Source organism: Sebastes fasciatus, chromosome 17 (assembly GCF_043250625.1).
Source record: "Sebastes fasciatus isolate fSebFas1 chromosome 17, fSebFas1.pri, whole genome shotgun sequence".
NCBI lineage: Eukaryota > Metazoa > Chordata > Actinopteri > Perciformes > Sebastidae > Sebastes > Sebastes fasciatus.
In genome coordinates, this window is record NC_133811.1 from 28,077,525 (window position 1) to 28,102,301 (window position 24,777).

Genomic DNA, 24,777 nt, shown 5'->3' on the forward strand with positions numbered 1-24,777 from the left:
TTATATATCTGGTCTGGTCTGGGAACGCCTCAGGGTCCACCAGGAAGAGCTGGAAAACGTTGCTGTGGAGAGGGACGTCTGGAATTCCCTGCTCAGCCTGCTACCTCCGCAACCCGGCCCCGGATAAACAGAAGAAAATGGATGGATGGACTTTTCTATCTTTGTGAGGACATGTGGGGCTCAAAGGAACAGCAGCATATACTATATACTGTGTACTGCACAATCAGCAACAAAGAGACACTTGATTAGTCTTAATGAGTCTTAACAGGATTTTAATGGCTTGAATGTCTCAGGCTTCACACACAAATGATGTTGCCGTGTGTCATTATTTGTCTGTGCTCCGGGAATGAAGAAAGCTGTTGAAACTGATGACAGAGCAGCTGATCAATACTCAGACTCCCATTACGATCGGCTTCTAAAAACATGATCTGAAGTGAGACGATCGATGAACAGAAACTGTCTCATCTTGTTACAGTCAAACATGTTTGTGGGTCAATAATGGAAAAGGAAAAAATATAGTCGTCATTATCGATGAAGACAAAAGACAGACAAGAGACAGAAAAACAAGATGGAATTGGATGATGAAATGATAGAGTGTTATGTTTTATGTCTCATTTCACACCTTATGAAACATAAAAGCAAGTCAAAAACAAGACGACATTTTTATAAAAACATTCATGATTCCCAGAAGATGATTTGAGTCTATGTGGAGGTAGAAGGAAGTTACAGCTTTTATTGATTCCAGTTTAACTACTGTTGCAGCGTACTTCACTCACTCACTCATCACTCATCTTCAACCTCTTATCTGGGGTCGGCTCGCGGGGGCAACAGCTCCAGCAGGGGACCTCAAACTTCCATTTCCCGGGCCACATTAACCAGCTCTGACTGGGGGATCCCGAGGCATTCCCAGGCCAGTGTGGAGATATAATCTCTCCACCTAGTCCTGGGTCTTCCCCGTGGCCTCCTCCCAGCTGGTCGTGCCTGGAGCACCTCCCAAGGGAGGCGCCCAGGGAGCATCCTTACCAGATGCCCGAACCACCTGAGCTGGCTCCTTTCAACGCAAAGGAGTAGCGGCTCTACTCCGAGTCCCTCACGGATGACTGAGCTTCTCACCCTATCGGCCGCTTGTATCCGCAATCTCGTTCTTTGGGTCATGACCCAGCCCTCATGACCAAAGGTGAGAGTAGGAACGAAGATTGACCTACCGGCCTTCCCGCTCAGCTCTCTTTTCATCACAACGGTGCGGTAAAGCGAATGCAATACCGCCCCCGCTGCTCCGATTCGCCAGCCAATCTCACGTTCCATAGTCCTCTCACTCGCAAACAAGACCCCGAGGTACTTGAACTCCTTCACTTGGGGTAAGGACTCATCCCCTATCTCTGCAGTGTACTTATTGTTTTGTTATTTTCCTTCTTTTAAAGTCACCAGAATGCAGCAAACAAAGTCTCCGAAACTCTAATTCTTCTAGGTGAGGACCACCAGTCACCCAACTTTCGTTTTGAAATCCTCCCTATTTTTTAAGCCTCTAGGTTGGCGAGTATGAGTATGAAGGCCGTGCTGTGTGACACCCACCTTTGGCTCGGTGGTCCTCCTCTTTGGGACACTGTCCTCCCTCCCACCAGCGTCTCTTCAGGATCTCCAGCCTGTTGCTCTCCTGCAGCTGTAGGATCCCCAGAGTGATCTCGTCTCTGTACGGAGAACCTGAGGAGTGATTCACCAGCAGAAATCCAGTCACTGTCCAGCACATTCAGCTCTTTTATTCAGTGCTTTTTATTGAAGAATAAAGTTACATCCACAGTTCACCCGCTCACCTCTCCTTTATTAAACATGTGTCGAGCTGCGCTAAACAGACTCAGCGTGCTCTTTACTGCTCGGTGGGTTTTTATATTGACATTTTCCTTCCGGGGGAGCACATGTGCCGATAAAGTGAGAAATGTTAAGAGAGCAGAGAAAGAGACGAAGCAGCAGCTGCATCTTTGGTACAAATCAAACAAACCTGCTGCTGTTTTGAATCTCGTTTTGCACCTGAGGTCTGTATACAAAACTAAATATAGACCTCTGGAATTGGGAACGTTGCTTTTGGTGACTGGTTATAAATTTGAAAGACGTTTAGCAGCAACATGGTGTCCATGTTTCCTAGAAATTAAGTTTACTATTCATTTTGCCAGATGAATCTGCAAGCTCATAATTTATTTGTTCTGGAAGATTGCGTCTGGTTCCCCTCCACATTGGACAGATATTTACAACCGTTTATCTATCTAACCGGTTATTTTAAGCCAAACCACGATCTTGTCCTAAACCTAACCAAGTTGTTTTGTTGTCCAAACTGAAGAAAGTTGTTTCCTGTGAAGACGTAAGTTTACTTTGAAAATACACTATGCAGGTAAAGAGCGTATTGAATTATCGCCGTCCAAAACTGACGTTAGAGCGATACGTAGAGCGTCATAGTTTGAAGCTTAGGGCCACTGACTGAGCAACGGTATTTGACGAGTTGGGAGTGAGAACACACATATCGCTGTGAGAGCAATATTCTAAGAAACACTGTAATAATGCAGCCCTGAAGTCCTGCAAGTTACAGGACGATGATTCAGCCCTACGGTCACTTCAAAGAGTCTATATGATATCATATCACTACCTGTCGTTAATATTTTGTCCACTACAGCTGTGAATTTACGATCCTTCCATCCTAACCACGTACTCACTTCCTCCCCGCTGCTCTCCTCCATCCATCTTCTCTCTTATTCCATTAAAATGTGACGACGACTTTCACCAAACGACAGACAGCAGGAAGTGTGTGGGTGGTTTTCAAGGTAAAAGATAATTTAGGTCTTTAACAAACTCATGACACTTTTATACTCCATATTTTAAAGATACAGAGTGATTCATTTGTCAGCACCTGACTTCCTTTTCTTTAGGTTTCTAGTCTTCCCTTTGAAGCCAGATATCTTGTTTGGCGAGTTTCCAAAAGAATGATCAACTTCAGGTAATATTTCTTTTCCAAAATGGATGGAAGGATGGATGGATGGATGCCATTTCAGACTTTCCTCATTCTTCTTCTACGTGCAACGCACCAGGCATTTCATTAACCTCTTTTACCCAACAGACCCGGTACTTGACTTTGGATTATTTTCTGTTATCTTATTTACGTTGTTATTGATCTTATTTGTTATCTACTTGATTATATTTCATTATTATAATAAAACTACTCCATTTGGAGTCAAAATCATGCAATTTTGTAGTTTTTCATTGATTTTATACTGAGCACAATGGTAGAATGTGATGATGCACGGGGTAAATGTCATGAACAAAGGCTCCATTGTGTGCACATAGCCTTCCTGATTCCCTTTCCAGAGGTAAAAAAAACATCTGACACACTTTGGGTATCCAAATGGCCAAATGGAGAGTCCGCCTGGTCCTATCCTCACTAACACCTTTGTAGAATCTATGTGCTTTGTGTTATTTATATCTGCTTTGGCACAGTTTTAGTCGAGGAGTTGCTGAATGAATTCAGTGGCATCTCTGTGCATGGCATCATTGCTGTAATGGTGTTATCCACTGTCTGATCTAGAAAACATTTTAGGCGAGGATAAAAATGTAGATTTTTCCTTTGGTTCATCACAATTTACTCAGACATAGTAACAGTCACAATGTTACTGACACTGGGGATGAATTCTCTGAGGTCTTAACTATCCATAGAGACCAAGACCATGCATATAGACCTGGTAGTTGTGGAGCTATTTTTGATTTATGTTTGGGTATGTCTTTCTAGGCGAACCACACCTTCCAGCACCCTTTAGGGCTTAAGAGGTTAACTACAATGTAAATACATCTGTGGCAACAGCAAACGTTCAGAGAAAGAGCTGTGGTGATAAAGTTTAAAGAGTGAAAGAGACACACAGGGCGGGTGGGCGGGGAGGTGGATGGGTCCAACAAACAAGACTTTCATCCAGTAGACTGCTGTTACGTGTACCTTGCATCAGATTTCACTCTCATGTTACAATCAGCTGTTTGTTCGTGTCCCGTGTTCACAACGTCAAGTCACATTTGCACTGTGCAAACGTACTGTTTCATATCGGTTGAAATGTCGTCCATCCAAAACCGACGTCAGAAAAACGTTCATATCAGCCCCTCAACTAGAGGTCATATCGACCTCCAAGACGTTTATTAGACGTCTGATGGATGTTGAAGTATTTCCAGTTTAAGGAACGACGGTTAAAAAGACTCACGTTCACTGTCGGTTGGAAACAGAAAAACAAATCGAACTTTAAACTCCCAGAACACAAACCACAATGAGTTTAAAGCAGCTGCGAGTTCTCATTTTCTCTTTTGAAGCTGATGCTAATCGCTCACTGTCAGTCAGCCCGGTTAGCATGGGAGACGACGTCTAGCAGGGGCACCGGGGTGATTCTGCTGCTTTCATTTTCATCACTTTAAACAGGCAGGTTGACTGACGGGCCGGGCTCCCAAACACTCCTCTGGTCCCTCTCCTGTCCCCACATCTGCTCCTCCTTCCTCCATTAACTATGCTAATCTATGCGCTAACACTTATCACCAGAAACAAGTCTGAGGCAGATGACGAGGCGAGGCCAGACACCGGCACGAGCGGACCAGAGCCAAATTGGAATCAGGATGGATTTAATTTGCCAAGAACAGCAGCTGCACAAAGAATATGACCTGGTTAACGGCTAAAACAGAGCAAAACGTAAGGCGGCCGCAATATATTACAAACAATATGTGATGTGACAGCAGACTAAACACAATTACACGTCACATAAACAAAGGAGGAAGTAGACACACAGAGACAGGTTGGTGATTTTTCTCTGTTTCCTGGTGAGATGGAAACATTCATCTGGTGTCAAGACCTGCGATTTCATCTTATTCTATATTCTGGACAACATTTGTGCCGTTTTAACTCTGATTGTTTCATTGAAATCTCCAGAAATATACGCCTGTGAAGGCCAGACTGTCTCGAAAGTTCACAGCAAGATTCAAACGAAGAATTTGACATTTTTGGGGGAAGCCAGATGATAAGATTGGGTCTCAAAATTTAGCCTAAGTTTGGAGCGTTATTTAACCTCCTTCGCGACAAGTTAGCATGACATGGTTGGTACCAATGGATTCATTAGGTTTTCTAGTTTCATATGATACCAGCCCTAATTATATATCCACTACTGACGCTATCAAATATGACAGCTCCTTTGGCGTTCACTTCCTGCAGAAATAGCTCTACTTTAGAACTATTGAAGTTATTTTACAGTCTCATGCCCTTTTATGGTGATCGGAGAGGCATTTACCTGCTAATTAGGATCAACTGGACACTGGGTTTCATCATTATAAGAACACAATACGAACAGTTCTGCGGTTTAAGAAAACGTCATGAATCAGATTTTTCTTAGGACCTTTCTCAAGATCAAATTTGAGAGGAAACTCTGGAAGATATTGGTGAACGAGTCCCATTGATACCACCAATGTGACTGATTTCCTGCCTTCCAGCTTTTCTTTTCATTTTCCGTTCATCTCTGAACGGTTTAAACTCCCAAGATGTTGGAAAAGACACGTCTTGGTTACTCACCCAGAGGCATGCCGATGCCGTATCCTTTGGTGTCCAGCAGTCCTCCGATCTGCGTGAGGTTGCAGTTGAGGCTGCGGTAGTACTCGTTCATGGTGCTCTCCATCAGGAAGGCGTACTTTGAGTTGACGACGCGAGCGATGCCTTCCTCGGTGCTCTTCACGAACACGCTGGGCTGCTTGGAGTACATGTAGTTCCACATCCGCTGGTACGTCTGGTAACGCGAGTTCTGGAGAAGGAGGTCGACAAGTTCAGGCTTACCAGGCGTTCCAATATTAGCTTCAGTCGGCTATCTTTACTGTTGCTATCTTGCATCTAAATCTGTTAAATATCACTACGCTTCTCCTCTCAATCTAAACCCACCATGAAGAAGGTCATGGTGGATCCTCCGTGGATGGTGCCGTACTGGATGTTGGTTTGGTCGGCCAGATCGTCCGGAGACTCGATGGGATTATCCATCCTCTGGACGGTCAGAAACGCCGCCAGGTTGGCCGTGTAGGACGAGATGATGATGAGGGTGAACATCCACCTGAGGGGGACCAGAGAAGAAGAGCAGCTATAACCTTTATTTACCCCGATAAACTTCCAAACACTCACTCTTTTCTCTTCATTAAGAGAAAGCAGCAGAGAGAGACAGATGGAGAGCACTGCAGGAAACGTCAGGATTTTTAGGTAAAAATCATCAACCTGAACATGAACTCAGGCTGCAGCAGAGAGAAGCAGGATATCTCGACTGCAGAGGAAATGAGACAGAAGTGATGAGCAAGGGAATTAGGACGAGAGCCGAGGTTTGAAAGAGAGAGATGGAGGCAAACAGAGACGGAGGGAGGGAGGGAGGAGAAAAAGATGGAGAGAAGGAGGAAGGTGAGTGAGACATAGACAAAAAGGAGTTAAACAAATTAGAGTTTGGGTTTTAGTGATTACATTTAAACTTAATTGTATACCTCTAAACATTTGCAGTTGTGATTGGCTGGACAGCCCAGTCACCAGAAAAAAATGTTGGCATTGTACATTTCTGTAAACCACAGATACGTTGAATGTCTCCGTTTGCATTCGGTCAGTAGTACAACGAGCGATGCGCAGAGCAAGAGATGTAGAATATCAAGCGCCTGTTTTTGAAAGTTACATAAAATAACGGGTATAACGAGCGAGAAAGTGGTGGGGGATCGGTCAAACAAACACAGGACTTTCACCCAGGAGGACGCTGTTCATGTCCCGTGTGAAAGCAAAACTAAACGTTGACTTTACGCTTGTAACGAAACGTTGTTACGAAATGTTGTTACAAAACGTTGTTATGTTTGTTATGAAACGTTGTTACGAAATGTTGTTACGAAACGTTGCTACGCTTGTTATGTAATGTTATTGCACTTGTTACGAAACATTGTTATTCATGTTATGAAACGTTGTTACGCTTGTTATGAAATGTTACGTTCATCCACGTTCGTTACGTTAGGTACTGAGTCCTCAGATTTTCTAGTTTCATATGAAACCAGTATCTTCCCTCTGGCTTTAAAACTGAGCCCACTACAACCTCAAAATTGCAAGTTGCGTTAAAAATAATTTGCATTAACTTTGCCAGCCCTTAACCTAATCAATCGTTTCACAACGTTAACCATGATGCATTGTGCGTTTCTGCAAGCATGATACGAGGCTGATATGAAACGGATTTTTGATTCAGAAATGTCAACATTCAACGTATCCCGCAGTTTGCAGAAAGGTCCAATACCAACATTATTTCTGGAAAATTCACAATTGTGATTGGTTAGAAGGTGTGATTACCTTCTAGTAACCAGACACCTACATACCCAGGCTTGTATAGAAGAGGTCTTCACTTAAAATGTGCCTATTTAATATTGCATACCTTAAAAACACTAAACAAGAGTTCTTCATTTATTCATCGAGGGTCTTAAAGACTTAAAAGATTTCAAGCTTCTTCTATTTATGGACCAAGTATGCTTTGCTGGAGTTTTGACCTCGTCAGCTCGCCAGCCAACGAGCCAGTCAGAGAGACACAAATCAGTTTGTTGCAGTTTGTGCCACCGCCATCATGAGTTTTTATCGGGCTAAGTGCCCGGCGAAGCAGCGAGCTGTCAGAGAAAGGATGCTGATGGCCCCTCCAGTCCCTCCAGTATCACTCCACCATCTGTCTGACGGCAGCTACTGGGAATAAGGGAGGGAGGAGGAGTAATTGTAATTTCAGTCTCCACAGCCAGCAGGAGGACAGAGGCTTGGTTTGAAGATGAGGTGATGAAAAGCTTGTCTGTTTTTAAGAGCAGTACTTTAACGGATGTGGTTTCAGCTTCAGAGTGAACACTTGAGACTAAAGTGGAATCAAATAAATCTGAAATAAAGTCAACAAAACAATAACTTTCAACCACATGATTTGCTTAAATCAGGGGTGTCAAACTCATTTGGGCCACATGCAGTCCAATTTGATCTCAAGTGGGCCGGACCAGTAAAACCATTGCATGAAAACCTATAAATAACATCACCTCCACATTGTTCTGTTTCTTTTTAGTGTAAAGTACATTCTGAAAACGTTCACAATTAACCCCACTGAGACCCGCGATCCGACTGACTTAACTGTCTTTTAGAGGCTCTAGTAGGTTCAGTTTTAAAGCTAGAGTGAAGATACAGATATCATATGAAGAAAACCTAAAGAATCCATTGGTACCAACCAATGGGAAGGAAAGGAAGCAAAATAATGCTCCAAAGTTGGGGTAAATTCTAGCGAGGAAAAACTGGCATGGACATTTTCAAAGGGGTCCCTAACTTAAACTTAACTAAGTAGTTTGTTGCTTAAACCCAGAATAGTCGATCTTTTATTAAACCTTACTAAGTAGTTTGTTTCCTAAACCTAACCAAGTCGATCTTTTCCTAAACCTAACTAAGTAGTTTGTTGCCTAAACCTAACTTAGTCGATCTTTTGCGAATCCAAACTAAGTAGTTTGTTGCTTAAGCCTAACCAAGTTGCTCTTTTCCTAAACCTAACTAAGTATTTTTTTCCCTAAACCTAACCAAGTCGAGCTTTTCCTTAACCTAACTAAGTAGTTTGTTGCCTAAACCCAGATTAGTCGATCTTTTGTTAAACCTAACTAAGAAGTTTGTTGCCTAAACCTAACCAAGTCAATCCTTTCCTAAACCTAACTAAGTAGTTTGTTGCCTAAACCTAATTTAGTCAATCTTTTGCGAATCCAAACTAAGTAGTTGGTTGCCTAAGCCTAACCAAGTCGCTATTTTCCTAAACCTAACTCAGTAGTTTTAATTTGGAAAAAGACCAGAGCGGAAATTAACACGTGCGTCACGTGTTGCTGGACATTCGTAGGAAAACGCACTAAAAATACATTGTTGAAAGTTGTGCCGATTGTCACAGAAAAAAGGGAAATTCGTGTCTATGTACACGAATCAGATTACATTTTGTGACTATTTCACAGACTGCCGTGAGACTGTGTTGGAAGCTGTGATGGAAAATTACATTGTATGTAGTGATGTCTCTTTATGCAACAGTGGAAAGTTACTGTCTGGGTGCTCTTCGTCTCATGTAGTGGGAAAGTACTGAGTGTTGACTTTTACTGGGACACTGTTTGGGTAAAACAACTCTTTATCTGTGCAAAACAACTCCTTTTCTCACAGTCCCTGTTGTAGATTTCTATATAGTCACATTGTAATAATCTCTGGGGCGCACTCTTCTGCAGACTTTGTGCGACTCTGTATAACCAGTGCCTCTTCTTGCAAGAATAAAATACAACAAAGACATTTCATCTGTTTGGGATCTTGATTTCAACGTTCATTAGAACTCATCTTGGAATACTGAAAGAATTTCCATTACAATTTGGCGTTGTCGGCAGGATCCTCCTCCTCCCGTAGAAACCCAAGCTCAGAAAGAAGGAGATCGACCCGCCTAACAACACCAACACCATAGCAGGCTCCTCCAGCTCATCCACCCAAGGAGGAAGCTCAACTTCCTCTACAGGGGTGGATGGGGCCGTCAGAGGAGGCCAGCACATAACAACGAGGTCTCAGACAAAGATGGAGAAAGAAAAATGCACCATGGCTGAGGATACGCCTGGAACTGTCAATCTGCCAATGATACAAGTGGCAGGCCCACGAGGCCCCTCGCTTGTTCACCGCCCATGGACTGCCACAGACATTCAGAATGCACGTGCTGACCTCCCTCCACTCAGCAGGACGTTTAAACATGGCAGACTGAGATCAGGTCTCCGGGCTGGGGGAGGAGATGGAGTGTACAGAGAAGGGAACCCACTCAACCACAGCAACTGAACAGGGAAGTACACACACACACACACATGTGCTGCACGCAACGTAGAAGATGCTTTGCCTACTAACCTTGATTTAGCTCAGATGATTCAGGGTAACATTAAGTTTCCTAGTGGACTCCGGAGCAACAAATTCAGTGATAATGTTAAAATGCTTGCCCACGGCAAAAACAAGTGGTCAATTATTCTGATACAGGTGAAACATGCTTTCCTTTTATCCCCATCTTGTGGCTCAGGAAAATGACATCCTTGACACACAATTTGGCCCACGCGCAAGCAGAAAGCATGTCACGTGAACACCGGCACTGCAATGCACATGTATCACATGGACCTGACAGACATTTTGAAGAAGTATTCTTTAAAGACCTAAATGACACATTGAATACATGTGACATGTATGTTTCAACCTCACGTTGTGCTGTTTCTGTCTCCCTCTCCCCTGACCAGCTGTCTCTATTTGAGGTAGAGGGTTCTGGTCCACATGTTGCACTCTCCAACAGCAAAAATGACCAATGGCGCAACCTGGGACCTTGAAGCAAAAACTGGCTAAGTGCTGTGAAGATACAAATCTTCCATGGCCCAAAGCTCTACCTATTGTCCTGATGTATATGAGAATGAGGAAACGAGCACAAACTAACCTAAAACCTTATGAGTGTCTCTTTGCAGCTCCTCCTCACGTTAGAGTTGAACCACCAGGAGAACCTCCCCCAGACACTGCTCTATGTGAAGATGCTATGCTAACATATTGCATTAACGTCTCTTGTACCCTCTCTGACATCAGGAAACAGATCACTGCTGCCTTACATTCCCCTGCCAGCACGCCCCTGCATAAGCTCCAGACTGGTGATTATGTGGTGGTGAAGGACTTTAGGAGAAAACACTGGAAAGCTAAGAGGTGGCAGGGTCCATTACAGGTGCTCCTAACTACCCACACCGCGGTCAAGGTAGCTGAGAGAGCCACGTGGATCCATGCCAGCCGCTGCAAACGCGTTCCTCCTCCCAGTGAACCTCCTCAACCACCTGTCTTAACGGAGGGAATAGACTCCGACGAGTAAGACACATATATGACCATAATAAAGTCATATCTGTGATCAAAAACCACACTTACTCAGACACACCCGAGTAAGGAAGGTGGGGTCAAGCCCCACCTTGTTCCTGTCACGTTGATAACACATACTGATTTGTTTCTGAGATAAGATTCTACAGACGACACCCATCTTCGTTGGACTACGATGGAACGCAGAACTGCGGTTACATCCTGTTCAATCTTGTGTTTAATTTTTGGTGTTACATTAATGTTGTTCTCTTATGCTTTGATGACCACTCCCACGGAGAACACAATCCACCTTGTGAGTAAAAGGCACATTTGGCAAGAGACACACAATTTTGGCAGTAATTTGTGGTATCAAGCCCTCACGATATCTGTACGACGGATAACTAATGAAAGTTGTTATGCTTGCTCTCTTATGCCTCATGCTACAACCAAGTCGACGCCGCTAGTACCATGGGTCTTAAACGCTACTGAAACGCTCTCAGCGATGGTTGCGCTTACCATTGCTGACGGTCCAAATAGAGTGGGTAACATGACAATCTATGCCAATTGGGTAAATTAATCCTTAGTTGATTATACTGGTGCTTTGATTCGTATCTGGGACTTTGGTTCTTTTGCAAACTCTTCTATTACCACCATGTCTGCCCCACTATTCTTTACAAAACAAAGGATCTGTTGAATAAGAAGTGTTTGTATATATTGTATTGCTCACTTAAAATGCCATATATGTTATATAATGTTGAGATTGGGGAAATGTATATAAAACAAATATAGACCCGATAATTAAAATCCAGAAAAGAGCTTTTAGAATAAATACATAAAGCTTCTTACCGTGAAACTACAAATCCATTATTCATAAAGTCAGGTATCTTAAAATTTTTGGATATTGTGCGTGTGAAGACATTAGAAATACTATTTCAAGTTAGGAATACAAGCCTTCCTGTGAGTGAAAAAACAAAAAAAAAAAAAAAATGAAATGGTTTATGATTTATGATTTACTTCTTTACTTAGATTTTGTTCCATTTATTTCTTATTCTATTATCTATCTTGTTTCATTGTATAAGAATGAAGATTGACTTTATATTAAGTTTAAAATTTAGTGTGTGATGTCATTTAATCAAGTGTGTTGGGGTATATTTGAAACTTAATCAGGTAAATCACCCTACATCACCCTGATGATGATCGGTTTGGACGGAAGGGGCAATATGGGTTTTCCCTCTTTTGTCATTTGAGGTTTTACCTTTGTCCTGTCCAGATAGAGTAGTTAGCGCATCTGGTCTTTTTGCTCCATCTCCTGTAAAACCGAGGCGGAGTTTTTGGCCATTTGTCAGTAGGTGCATGTGACCTGCGACCTCTGTCAAAGAGCTCTCTAAACCTTTACAGGGTTTGGGGGGTTTACCAGTACTTGGTAATTTTCCTTGGGAGGCCTTAATTGGCTTGAAGACAGAACTCATAGGTCATTGCTAGAGGTTAAGGGTGAGCCTTTTTTTAATCATGTATCATTATATGCAACTAAAATAATACTTAATTCACAGTATGGCTCTCGATACTTTCTGTGATGTATTACTATTATGATATAATTTGAATCTCAATGAATTATTATGTCTGATGGAGCACTATACAGATACATCATATGTACATACTTTTATGTTGATCAATAGAATGATCAAAAGGGGGAAATGTGATGGAAAATTACATTGTATGTAGTGATGTCTCTTTATGCAACAGTGGAAAGTTACTGTCCGGGTGCTCTTCGTCTCATGTAGTGGGAAAGTACTGAGTGTTGACTTTTACTGGGACACTGTTTGGGTAAAACAACTCTTTATCTGTGCAAAACAACTCCTTTTCTCACAGTCCCTGTTGTAGATTTCTATATAGTCACATTGTAATAATCTCTGGGGCGCACTCTTCTGCAGACTTTGTGCGACTCTGTATAACCAGTGCCTCTTCTTGCAAGAATAAAATACAACAAAGACATTTCATCTGTTTGGGATCTTGATTTCAACGTTCATTAGAACTCATCTTGGAATACTGAAAGAATTTCCATTACAAAGCCCACCACCAAACATCATCCAACCAAAGCAAAACTATCTGACACACGATGCAACGCAGTCTGGCACGGCCGACATTAGAAGAGTATCACATTTATAAGCTGATGTGAAATCTGAATGTGCAGAAAAATGAGGGTCAGACGCTGCTTCGAGTAGGACAGAGGATACGAGAGGAGGAGACGAAACGAGAAGAGAAACTGACATCATCATGTTACCATCTGTTCACCTTCAGCTAATGTTCCTGAGGAGGGAGGGACGAGCAGCTGCGACACCATCAACACGATTCACAAAGTTAGAGAGTGTTTTCCACGGAAGAGGAAAAATAAAAATGAAGAGTAAATTAAAACAAAATCAAAAAAATGAAATGATAAACACAAGAAAATGCAGAAGATGTAAAATGGAAGAAGTGGAGATAAAACCAGACGAAATAATAAATAGCCACTAAAACTAAACTTAGAGTATTTAGGGTCCGTTGCACTCTGTCAGGAAGGCCGCGAAATTACGCCAATAAAACTAACATATTGTGGCCATTCCTCCCACCCACGTTAGGTCTGGGCCGATAGAAACCGTCTTATGATTGTGACACATCACGTCAATCTGTCATGAATCAGCCACTTCCCTCAGGGAGCAACAAACCGATCCTGCTGCTGCTTAGCTCGGCTTATTATGGAGAAATATTTGAGTCAGTCCACTTCGTCAAGTGACGCTAAGCCCAAACTAGTCAAATTGAGAAAATATGACGACAGTTATATCGAGCAACAGCGACGGGAGATGCGTCATGTGTCTTCAGGTTCTAGCGAACGAAGCCATGAAGCCGGCCAAGCTAAAGTAATCTGATTACCCGGAATATCAGGGCAAAACAAAGTGGTGTTGAGATGATTCAGTTTGAAATGTGTTTCTGTTTATCATTATGAAACAGGTCTGAAGTATTTAGGTTGAAAAGTTTTAGGATTCAAATAGTTCCAATGACATCTAAGAGTAAAAATAGTAGTGAGCATTATGTTTAATCTATGTTACGATCTTAAAGGGGGTCATTGGGAAATCTTCTCCCTTTTAATGGGTCCCTGGCCCCTAAAAGACAGATACAACCTGCTTGATCTCACCAGGTGATTTCAGACCTAGGCCAAAAACTGTATTCATCATCCTCTCAAACCCTCACAAGGTTACAAACGTCATTCATTCTGGGACAAATAACTGTAATGAGAGTGTGTGTGTGAGTGTGTGTGTGTTCAGGTGAGGTGTACGAACCAGACTCCGCTGACACAGCGGGTGGAGAGAGCCCGGGGCATGATCTCTGAACCCTGCTGCATGAAGCCGCCCACCGGGAACCACAGACTGTTCCCCAACGTGTACTGGTTCTCCAGGACGTCCTTCCGCTCCCGCAGGCACGGGTGAGGGTTATACCACTCATAGGGGCTGAGCCTGGAGGGGAGAGGGGAGAGACCCAGACACAAACATATGAACCTCCTAATTGGACTTCTTCAAACAAGGAGGTGTGTGTGTGTGTGAACTACAAAATTACAGTCAGATAGAGAGAAAAGTGGCTCCAACTGGGTCTAAAATACAAGTAACAACAACAACAAAGGTGATATTCATGTTATTTTGTCTTGTCACAAAGAGGGAGATCTCTCAGCTATTACTTTTAATAAACCCACGACCTCTCCTCTAACAATCTAACACACTAACACACTAAACTGTGATTTGGTGTGTTACCTGGCGGCGAGGAAGAGGACGCAGCTGACGGCGAGGTAGGCCAACAGCATGAAGAGCCAGACAGCCGGAGAGAACGGGTCCAGGAAGGAGAAGTAACCTGGTTTACGGCCCTGAAACACACACACACACACACAAACACACAAACACACAATCCCTACGTTAATCGAGTGTCACTTAGAATTAATTACCAGCCGTGACAGCATGTGGCACCGACTGTAGCGGGAACTACCACAGAAGAAGATGGTCTCTAGGTAGAACTGTTTCCAGTATTCAAAAATAAAACTACATTGATGCATCGATTTATATTCCTACGATCCAACTACATCGATAGGTACTCGGCAAGTTGTCCTCCACAGGGGACGTATATCGATGTTAAATCGTCTTCAAGGTAAATAATCGATTGTATTGACACTAAGAATTTGCACCTTGTATTTAAGCATGAAAAACGTTATATGGATTTATAATTTATCACTTTTAACAGTAAAGAAATGTTAAACGTTACTCCGGTTCACTCTACCCGTGTATGACGACACGGGCCAGCAGCGCCAATCTCAGAAAGACGACAACAAAACGAAGCAGGACCGATGGTGAGGAAGAGCCAGACGAGCGAGAGATTTTGAGGTCCAGCGTGTGGAAATATTTTGGCTTTTGCAAAAAAAGGGAGATGTCATTGATAAATCGTTCGCCGTTTGCAGAATATGCAAAGGACAGATAAAATACTACAGCAACACGACCAATCTTTCCACACACCTACTGAGACGCCATGCACTTTATGTTTTGTTAAATATTATTGTTCTACCTGTAGCGACTTCAGGAAACAAACTAAAGCGGCTGAGAGGCTGAGGTCGGGCCTTGTTTGCTTGTCCGACGCGCTACTAAAGCAAATCACTGAGATCCGAAAATGCGTTGAGCAAAATCTTATTTAATGAAAATTATCAACTTCAGGATGTTCAACAGCGATCAAAAGAAAATAGCTGTCAACAAAATATACGGCGACCCACTCACACACGTACCGTTTCATTTCGTATCGTATCGTATTGTTTTGTATCGTATCGTTTCGTTTTGTATCGTATCGTATCGTATCGTATCGTATCGTATCGTTTTGTATCGTATCGTTTCGTTTTGTATCGTATCGTATCGTATCGTATCGTATTGTTTTGTATCGTATCGTATCGTATCGTATCATATCGTATCGTATCGTATTGTTTTGTATCGTATCGTATCGTATCGTATCGTATCGTATCGTATCGTATCGTTTCGTTTTGTATCGTATCGTATCGTATCGTATCGTATCGTTTCGCATCGCTTCGTATCGTATCGCTCTAGATGATCCAAATACCGTCCTTGGAAAGTGATACGTATCACCGTATTACACCCCTACTGCTGACTGTGTTGAAGTCAATAGGAAAACCCCCAAATTCTCTCTTGCATGTGAGTCTAATGCTCAGGTGTCCACTTACTTTTGACATCTGTTTATTTTCTCCTATTATCTGGTTTTAAGCTGTTGTTTATGTGTGGAAATAAAAAACTAAACTACAAAACGTAAACTTCACACTTATTGTGCCTCTATTTTTCACATCGACGTAAATATTTCTAATTCTGTGTTTTTCTTTATGAGGTCTGGTTCTGTACGTGTTGCATACTTTAAATGGCATCACTGAATTCACACTTTCACACAGACTTTAAATTGAAAAGCTGAAATTGAACATCAGTGGAGGATCTGATGTCTCCAGTTGGCAGCGGTGAATTGTGATAATGACCATCTGCACAGAAAGCTGTCAAACGTCTCCGGCTTACAAACACAACCTTAACTTTCTGATTGACAGTCGTGTATTTTAGAAAATGACTCCTGGAATTACAGCTTTCCCTTTTTTTTTTTTCTTTTTTTTTACATCCTTCAGCCTCATCGCTGTTTGTCAGCACGTAAACCTGCGATTCAAATAAAACAACAACAACCAGATAAACCAGCAGTTACAAGCTTTGACGACCGTCGGTTGATGTTTCCCGGCCAGACGCTTCCCATCGACCCATTTCATCACTTCCCATCCCTGCTGCTTATGACCCTCCCACCACCCCCCCGTCCCGTTCCGTCTACCGGAAAAAAGGATTTGGCAGCGATGAGAGTCGAGGAACTCCCAGATTGGACCCAATTACAGCAGATGACAGGAGCTCTAATGGAGGCAATCAGCTCTCTTTCTGTTTTTTGTCCATTTTGGCTCATTTGAAAAACGCCATGTGAGACTGAAATGTGATCTGAATCTTCTTTGTAACACAGAATCAGACTAGATGTCCCGGGTAGAAACAGAAATATAAAAAAAAGAAGACAGGCAACAGCAGGTACATCCAATCAATCCCCATCGCTCCCATGTTTTGTTGTTTTAGGTGTTTTTCATATTGGCTTCCAATGTGGCATTAAAGCTGCTTCAAGAAATATTTTTGATATTAAAATTGAATCAAATGACTCTCTGTATTGATAAAATAACATTACAATTATAGAAATTATAGTACATATAGAAATTAAATGAAATGATAGCAATACTAATAATTAGTAAACAAGGCGCCGGGGGTAGATGAGATTCACCCTGAGATGCTGAAGGCTCTGGACATTGTTGGGCTGTCACGCCTCTGGTGGTGGTACCCATTAAAAAAAGGGGGACCGGAGGGTGTGCTCCAACTATCGGGGTATCACACTGCTCAGCCTCCCCGGGAAAGTTTATTCCAGGGTGCTGTAGGCTCCGACCGATTGTCGAACCTCAGATTCACGAGGAACAATGTGGACTCCGTCCTGGCCGGGGAACAGTGGACCAGCTCTTTACCCTCGCGGGGCTGTTGGAGGGGTCATGGGAGTTTGCCCATTCAGTCTACGTTTGTTTTGTGGACTTAAAGAAGGCTTACGATCTCAGGTACCGGGTGTTGTTGCTATGAGCCATCCGGTCCTTATATAACCAAAGTGAGAGCTGCGTCAGTGTACTCGGCACAAAGTCAAGGAGAGGATCCGGTTCGGGGACCTCAGAATTGGCTCTTTGCAGATGATGTGGTTGTGTTGGCTTCATCAGACCGTGACCTTCAGCACACACTGGGGCGGTTTGCAGCCGAGTGTGAAACGGTCGGGATGAGAGTCAGTACCTCCAAGTCTGAGGCCATGGTGCTCTGCCGGAAACCAGTGGATTGCCGGGGTCTTGTTCACCAGTGAGGGTAAAATGGAGCGGGAGATGGACAGGCGGTTCAGCGCAGCGTCTGCAGTTATGGGGGCACTATACCGAACCGTTGTGGTTCAGAAGGAGCTGAGCCTGAAGGCAGAGCTCTCGATTTACCAGTCCATCTACGTTCCAACCCTCACCTATGGTCATGAGCTTTGACCAAAAGAATGAGATCGCGGATACAAGCGGCCGAAATGAGCTTCCTTCGTAGGGTGGTTGGGCTCAGCCTTAGAGATAAGGTGAGGTTCTCAGACATCCGGAGGGAGCTCGGAGTAGAGACGCTGCTCCTTCGCGTCGAAAGGGACGCGTCTGGCCTTTGAACGCCTCGGGGTCCCCCAGGAAGAGCTGGAAAACGTTGCTGTGGAGAGGGACGTCTGGAATTCCCTGCTAAACCTGCTGCCCCCGAGACCCGGCTCCAGATAAACGAAAGAAAATGGATGGGGGGATACTAAACATTCTTAATTATAATTTCCTTGTTTGTTAACAGTAAAATAACTATCAACTAAGTTTAATTAACTATCAATGTACTGTTTATAAATGGTGGTTATTATAAAGTGATACTCAGTTGTGTAAGTAACATCAGTTAAATCCGTCGTCACATTTTACTGATCAACAACGACGATTTCCTGTCCCTCGAACGCAGCAGGTGTCACCTCTGTGATGATGTCAGAGCTGTAATAAATAGTTGTGACTCAGATGCTGTGAATAGCAGAGTGATAATATATTGAGCACTAATGAATTGGAAGCAACAGATATAAAGATATAAATTTACACTGTTTAACACCAGGGGGCAAGAACACTGATAAACATGATGTGTGATCATCAGTCAACAGCTTGAGCAATTAAAACGATTACCATCTTAAAGAGTGCTCGCCAGCTATTTAGATAGACGCTCTGTGTGTGTGTGTGTGTGTGTGAGTGTGTTTTATAACGTGCATAAAGCTCTTTATAGCTCCAGACATTACTGCTTTGTTTATATTGTTATAAGACAGAATGTGTTTTGTTGTGTGTGACGCGTTCAGGAGCTCGTATACATTCAGATGGGAGTGAATTGCTGCCAGTGTGTTTAGTTGTCGTGGTATTCTGGTTTTGCTTTTGTTAATATACAAGAAATGTATGTTCTTTACCACGTTACACTAACAGGAAATGATGTGATCGCAGGGTTTCCTCTGGGAATCAGGGGGTTGAAATGGATGTTTACATTCTATAGTTCAAAGCTACTCACAGCTGGTGCTGTCGGGTGAAAACTCTGTATCTTCACAATCTCAACATATAAAAACATCCTGGTTTTAATTGTTGTAAAATAATCACACAATCCTGTGGGTTTTGAAAGGATTTAATCAGGGCCGGCTTAAGGCATATAGGCCATGTAGGTGGTCGCCACCTTCTGGGACGCGCTGGTTTAAAAAAAATTAAAACAAAATAAAAAATAATCTGCCCGGCCGCCCTTGAACGTCACACTGTGGCGTTGTGCACTGATTGACAGCCCTACTTTTCATTGACTAAAACTAATAAAAAAAAAAAAAGCATTAAAGTAACTTTCAGAATTGCTTGTTAACAGCGACACATGTGGCCGTGAAATCCACGAAAGTCAGCGTCGGGCTCGCGCTTGCTCACTCTAAATATACATGAACGAGCGTCGCTCAAAACAGTGAGGCGACACACGTCAGCTAAACGCACAATATCACTCTATATTTCAGCTGCTTGGCAGTAATGTTAGCTGACCAGACGAAGGTCTCTCCATGAATCACTGCTGATCCTAGTGTTGGCTTTTCCTGCCTCAGCGCAGGCTAAGGCAGCGGGGCTGCGCAGTGAGTAACGTTGTCGCCTCCGACCGCAGCCGGAGTGAGCAGGAAGACACTCGGTCGGTAACGAGACGATAACGTTTCTCGCTGCGGAGCCCCGTCACTTCACAAGACACGGGAAACCTCTGTTGGTCTGGAGGAGCTGCAGCAGTTATTTCTGCACAAACGTCCACTGAACATTCACTAGATATAAGTGAATTGAAAACATGTTTCCAGTAAGCAGATTATCAGCGGACACGAGGAACAGTGGGGTCCATTAGAGGCCCAGAAAACCATTCTAGGAGGTTCATTTTGACCTGTGTGTGTGTGAACACCATCATCAGCATGGCCAGTTAGCCAGTCTATCTACTGTGTATAATGGCCACCAGTGCTGCACTTAATAACAGCAGCCTGGTGTTTAGTGGACTGAGTTTATGGAGTCTCGGTTCAAGTCCCCCGATCCAGGCCGGACCAGGAGGTCCTCCTCCCGACTGCTTGTCTGCTCCGCGGCGGTGAAGACGTAAATCAGCGCCTCGGGGGCCGTTACCGTGAGCAACAATGTGCTCTCGCTCAACTTAATCCTTAAATAAACACTTAGGAGAATGAAGTTATGGCGCTGCGGCGTGAGGACGGCGGCGGCGGCGGCGGCTGCACACACATTAAACAGCTGAGTGATCACTGAGTCAATACACCGAGGCACTGACGGCGGACTGGATCAAACATGGAGGACAGATGGTGGAGGGGAATACTGATGAGCTGCAGATGTACAGTATCTGCAGGCAGCGACGCTGCAGCACGTCAGCCTCACAGGAGACGCATCGTTATGTTTTATTGACTACAATAAATGAATAAATGTTTTATTAACATTTATTGTTATTAGCAGAGACATTCAGCTTCAGCTGTCGGCAATAAGTTTAACCCCCTGAGACCCTCAATAGACCTGTTTTAGTCTCTTTAGGGGGGTACAGGGGGTCTTTAGGGGGGATAGCAGGTCAACAGTAGATGTCACATAGAAGGGGTGTACATCAACTGAAAGCTGGGAACCTGGAGATTAATTTGAGATGGACTCAGGACAGGACTCACAACATGAAGAAGACCCTATAGGTGTGTAGAGGTGGAGGCGGCAGTGACTCCAGAGAGCTGCAGCAGCTTCACAAAGCTTCTTGCAGAGTTATTGTTTTGGATTTCATCATATTCTCAGAGATTCATTCTTGTTATTTCTCCATCACCTGTAGGTGTTCTTATACACAGAGGCTTTTACAGCCCGGTCTCACCAAATGGAGTATGAATGACACGGTTATTTGAAAGTCATTTCGCGCAACAATAACAACGCCTTTTTGTTGCTTTTTGGCGTGTCATCTCACGCCATGTATCCTGTACTGACTGAAATGTAAATACATTCACGTGAATACGCTACGCTCAGAGCTAGTGACGTAGATAAGAAGAGAGAGAGACTGCTGATGGAGGGAGGGGAGGTGGATGGGTCCAACAAACACAGGACTTTAAACCAGGAGACCACTGTTCATGTCTAAAAATGTTGTTGAGTTATTTTGAAGTTAGTGTTTTCTGTCCTTATGTTGGGTCAAAAAATACCGTTCTTTCACCCAGGAGACAGGTGTTCATGTCCCGTGTGAAACCAGAAGTCAGCGTTGATTTATTGTCACGTAACTGACGTACTTAACGCCGCTTCCAGAGTTATTTGAACCCAAACCACGATCTTTTCCTCAACCTAACCAAGCAGTTTTGTTGCCTAAACCTAAGTAAGTTGTAAGATATCATATTGTATGAGGACTTTCAACCAGGAGACTGCTGTTTGTGTCCCGAAGTGTTGTTGAGTTATTTTTAAGTTATGTTTGTGACTTTTCTGTATTTATATAACGTTGTTTATGTACGTATTTTATTTAGTTTACATACTTATATTAAGCCCATCCATGATGTTTTTCTAAACCCAACTAAGTGGTTTTGGTGTCTAGACTTAACCCCAACCGTTTCACGGTAACAATGTGGCGTTAAATGACATGCGAAACGCTTAAAATGCGTTATCATGAGGCGCTGAATGTCCATAAAATGTTGTGTATTTATACGTGTTATTATTATTATCTTATTTTTTCCAAGTCATCGACACTAAAATGCATCAGCGAGGAAGAACGAAAAAAAAAAACACATTAAGGAACTGTATTTTTTTAATGCTTTGCAATGGGAGCACTGCTTATGTATGCTACGCTACAAACGCCAGCAGCGTGACGAGGCGTTGAGCGTCTCTTCTGCGCAGAGCGCTGCACGTTTGATTTTTTTTTTGGTCGCCGAGAGTTGAAAAATGTCCAACTTTGGCTTAAAACGCTACGCTCGTCACTGTCACTTTTTACCCAGCCGTTCAATCACAATGGAGGAGGGGCGGGACATATAGCCTACCATAAAGACGTGATCAAATGTGTTCATTATTATTATGAGTATGTTGTGGTCTTACTGTGTTTACTGTGGACTTTATGTTGTCCTCATATCTGGAGCACTGGACCAATCTAACCAGGAGCGTCTGGCGTTTTCAGCTGGGGATAAATGCTTTGGTGGAGACGGGCATTAATCGTCCCCCGATAAAATATTTCAACACTTTTTCCTCTGGAAGCAGAAATAATTCTTGGAGATTTGTGAGTCCTCAGTGTTCACAGGAAACATGTCGTCCTCGCTCCGTCCTCTATGTAAATACATAAAAGGTTTGCTGGCCTGTTTGCAGTTTGTTCACCCCAATTCTCAACCTCAGCAGGCGTCTGTCACACTCACAGGAAGTGTACAAGTCGATGTTTCATATTCCAGTCAGGGAGGCCGAGTCACCGCTCCTCCCTCCGGAGGCTGAAAAACTAATATGTTCCAACCTGTCACCTTCCTCCCAACTGAATCACATCCCCTCTCCTCTCTGGAGGAGAAACATGCCCTCTATCTAAGTCCTCAGCTCTGCTTTCATCTGCTCTTCCAGCGCCGCGTGATCTCTGCGGTCGCAGCAATATTTGCCGTTGCTTCGTCCTGAACTCACAGTTTGAATGTGTGACCCGAGCGGTCGGGAGACGGTCGAGGCCTCCGGCGGCAGAGCTCCAGCTGAAGAGGCGGCTGCTGTTTTTACTGCAGCGTTTTCTCTCTGAATTCACCAAATCATCGGGTCAGACGGAGACACAGAGAACATGTCAACAAGTGCAGATGCTCTGCAGCTACTCGCCAACCTTGAGACCTCAAAAATAGGGAGGATTTCAAAACCAAAGAGGGAGGTCTGGGGGTCCTCCCACAGAAAAAGCCGTTGGAGCCGTTTTTGGCTGCTGTAACCGTAGCCTGTACAGTTCCAGCGCTTTGCATTGTGGGATACAGAAGGCAAGGTTGACAGGTCTGATGCAAAATGGAGATATTTTCCAAATCAGTGCGACATCCGGGTATTTTTGGCATACTGTAGATTTTGCTATTGTTTGCATACTGCAGACTACATGCTACATTTTGGCCAAATCAGTACGTACTACTTATATAGTGTATATGAGGTTGTACTACCAGTATCGTATGAGGTTGTACTACTAGTATAGTATGAGGTTGTTCTACTAGTATAGTATGAGGTTGTTCTACTAGTATAGTATGAGGTTGTACTACTAGTATAGTATGAGGTTGTTCTACTAGTATAGTATGAGGTTGTTCTACTAGTATAGTATGAGGTTGTTCTACTAGTATAGTATGAGGTTGTTCTACTAGTATAGTATGAGGTTGTTCTACTAGTATAGTATGAGGTTGTTCTACTAGTATAGTATGAGGCTGTTCTACTAGTATAGTATGAGGTTGTTCTACTAGTATAGTATGAGGTTGTACTACCAGTATCGTATGAGGTTGTACTACTAGTATAGTATGAGGTTGTTCTACTAGTATAGTATGAGGTTGTTCTACTAGTATAGTATGAGGTTGTACTACTAGTATAGTATGAGGTTGTTCTACTAGTATAGTATGAGGTTGTTCTACTAGTATAGTATGAGGTTGTTCTACTAGTATAGTATGAGGTTGTTCTACTAGTATAGTATGAGGCTGTTCTACTAGTATAGTATGAGGTTGTTCTACTAGTATAGTATGAGGTTGTTCTACTAGTATAGTATGAGGCTGTTCTACTAGTATAGTATGAGGTTGTTCTACTAGTATAGTATGAGGCTGTTCTACTAGTATAGTATGAGGCTGTTCTACTAGTATAGTATGAGGCTGTTCTACTAGTATAGTATGAGGTTGTTCTACTAGTATAGTATGAGGTTGTTCTACTAGTATAGTGTGAGGTTGTTCTACTAGTATAGTATGAGGTTGTTCTACTAGTATAGTATGAGGTTGTACTACTAGTATAGTATGAGGTTGTACTACTAGTATAGTATGAGGTTGTTCTACTAGTATAGTATGAGGTTGTTCTACTAGTATAGTATGAGGTTTAGAATACAGCCAATGCCTCCGGCCATAGCTGGCACTGAGGCATAAAAACAACTTCAAAATTGATGCACCAGAGGGGAAGACACCCCAACTTTGGTCCGTATGGTTCAAGCTCCGTAAACACTGCACTTCCAATGATGCAATTAAGTGTCTTTTATCTGGTAAATGCCACCAACCAAAATGTTACAATGCATCTCAAACCAAGTCTATAATATTACCGGCCATGACCTGATTAGACTGACATCAGAGAGAAGGTAATAAAGTAACTAAAGTAAAGGATGCAGAGGTGAGTTTACCGGATGAACCCGGTAGAGGATGCTGATCCCGAGAGTCATGAAGGGTTTGGAGAAGTCGATCACTTTCTCTCTCTCTGAGGTGATGGTGAAGCCGGCGACTGCCAGGTCGGCTTTCTACAGACAGGGACAGAGAGACAGGAAGACAGAGAGACAAAGAGGAGTTGATTTTAGCCACACTTGTCACTTGATGACCTGCATAGGAAGAGGAAATGGTTGCTTACTGAAAAACACATTTTATTATGTCTTAAACTCTCAAGATTCAATAAATATTATCAATATTATATTTATTTTTTTCTGACTGGAGTTCACTAAATAACTAAATTACTATTGTTAGTATTTGTTACTACAAAAGCTGTTTCAATATATAGTTAGTAATATTAAACTGAATGCAGTGTTATTTAGAAA

The 24,777-nt window shown here is 42.9% G+C and overlaps 2 protein-coding genes across 5 annotated transcripts in view; one reads left to right on the forward strand and one right to left on the reverse strand.

The window, feature by feature from the left end:
• LOC141753821 (uncharacterized) overlaps positions 1 to 24,777 on the forward strand; it is a 443,535-nt gene that overhangs the window by 210,881 nt on the left and 207,877 nt on the right. The gene's annotated exons all lie outside the window — the stretch shown is intronic.
• Positions 1 to 24,777, reverse strand: part of LOC141753805 (glutamate receptor ionotropic, kainate 5-like) — a 194,662-nt gene that overhangs the window by 5,057 nt on the left and 164,828 nt on the right. For all 4 annotated transcript variants that reach the window (XM_074612396.1, XM_074612395.1, XM_074612397.1 and 1 more), the window contains exons 14-19: positions 24,373 to 24,486; positions 14,662 to 14,771; positions 14,197 to 14,370; positions 5,933 to 6,098; positions 5,573 to 5,798; positions 1,573 to 1,701 (exon numbers count right to left, since the gene is read on the reverse strand). In XM_074612396.1, the coding sequence (XP_074468497.1) occupies positions 1,573 to 1,701; positions 5,573 to 5,798; positions 5,933 to 6,098; positions 14,197 to 14,370; positions 14,662 to 14,771; positions 24,373 to 24,486 (919 nt within the window). The remainder of the gene's footprint in view (positions 1 to 1,572; positions 1,702 to 5,572; positions 5,799 to 5,932; positions 6,099 to 14,196; positions 14,371 to 14,661; positions 14,772 to 24,372; positions 24,487 to 24,777) is intronic.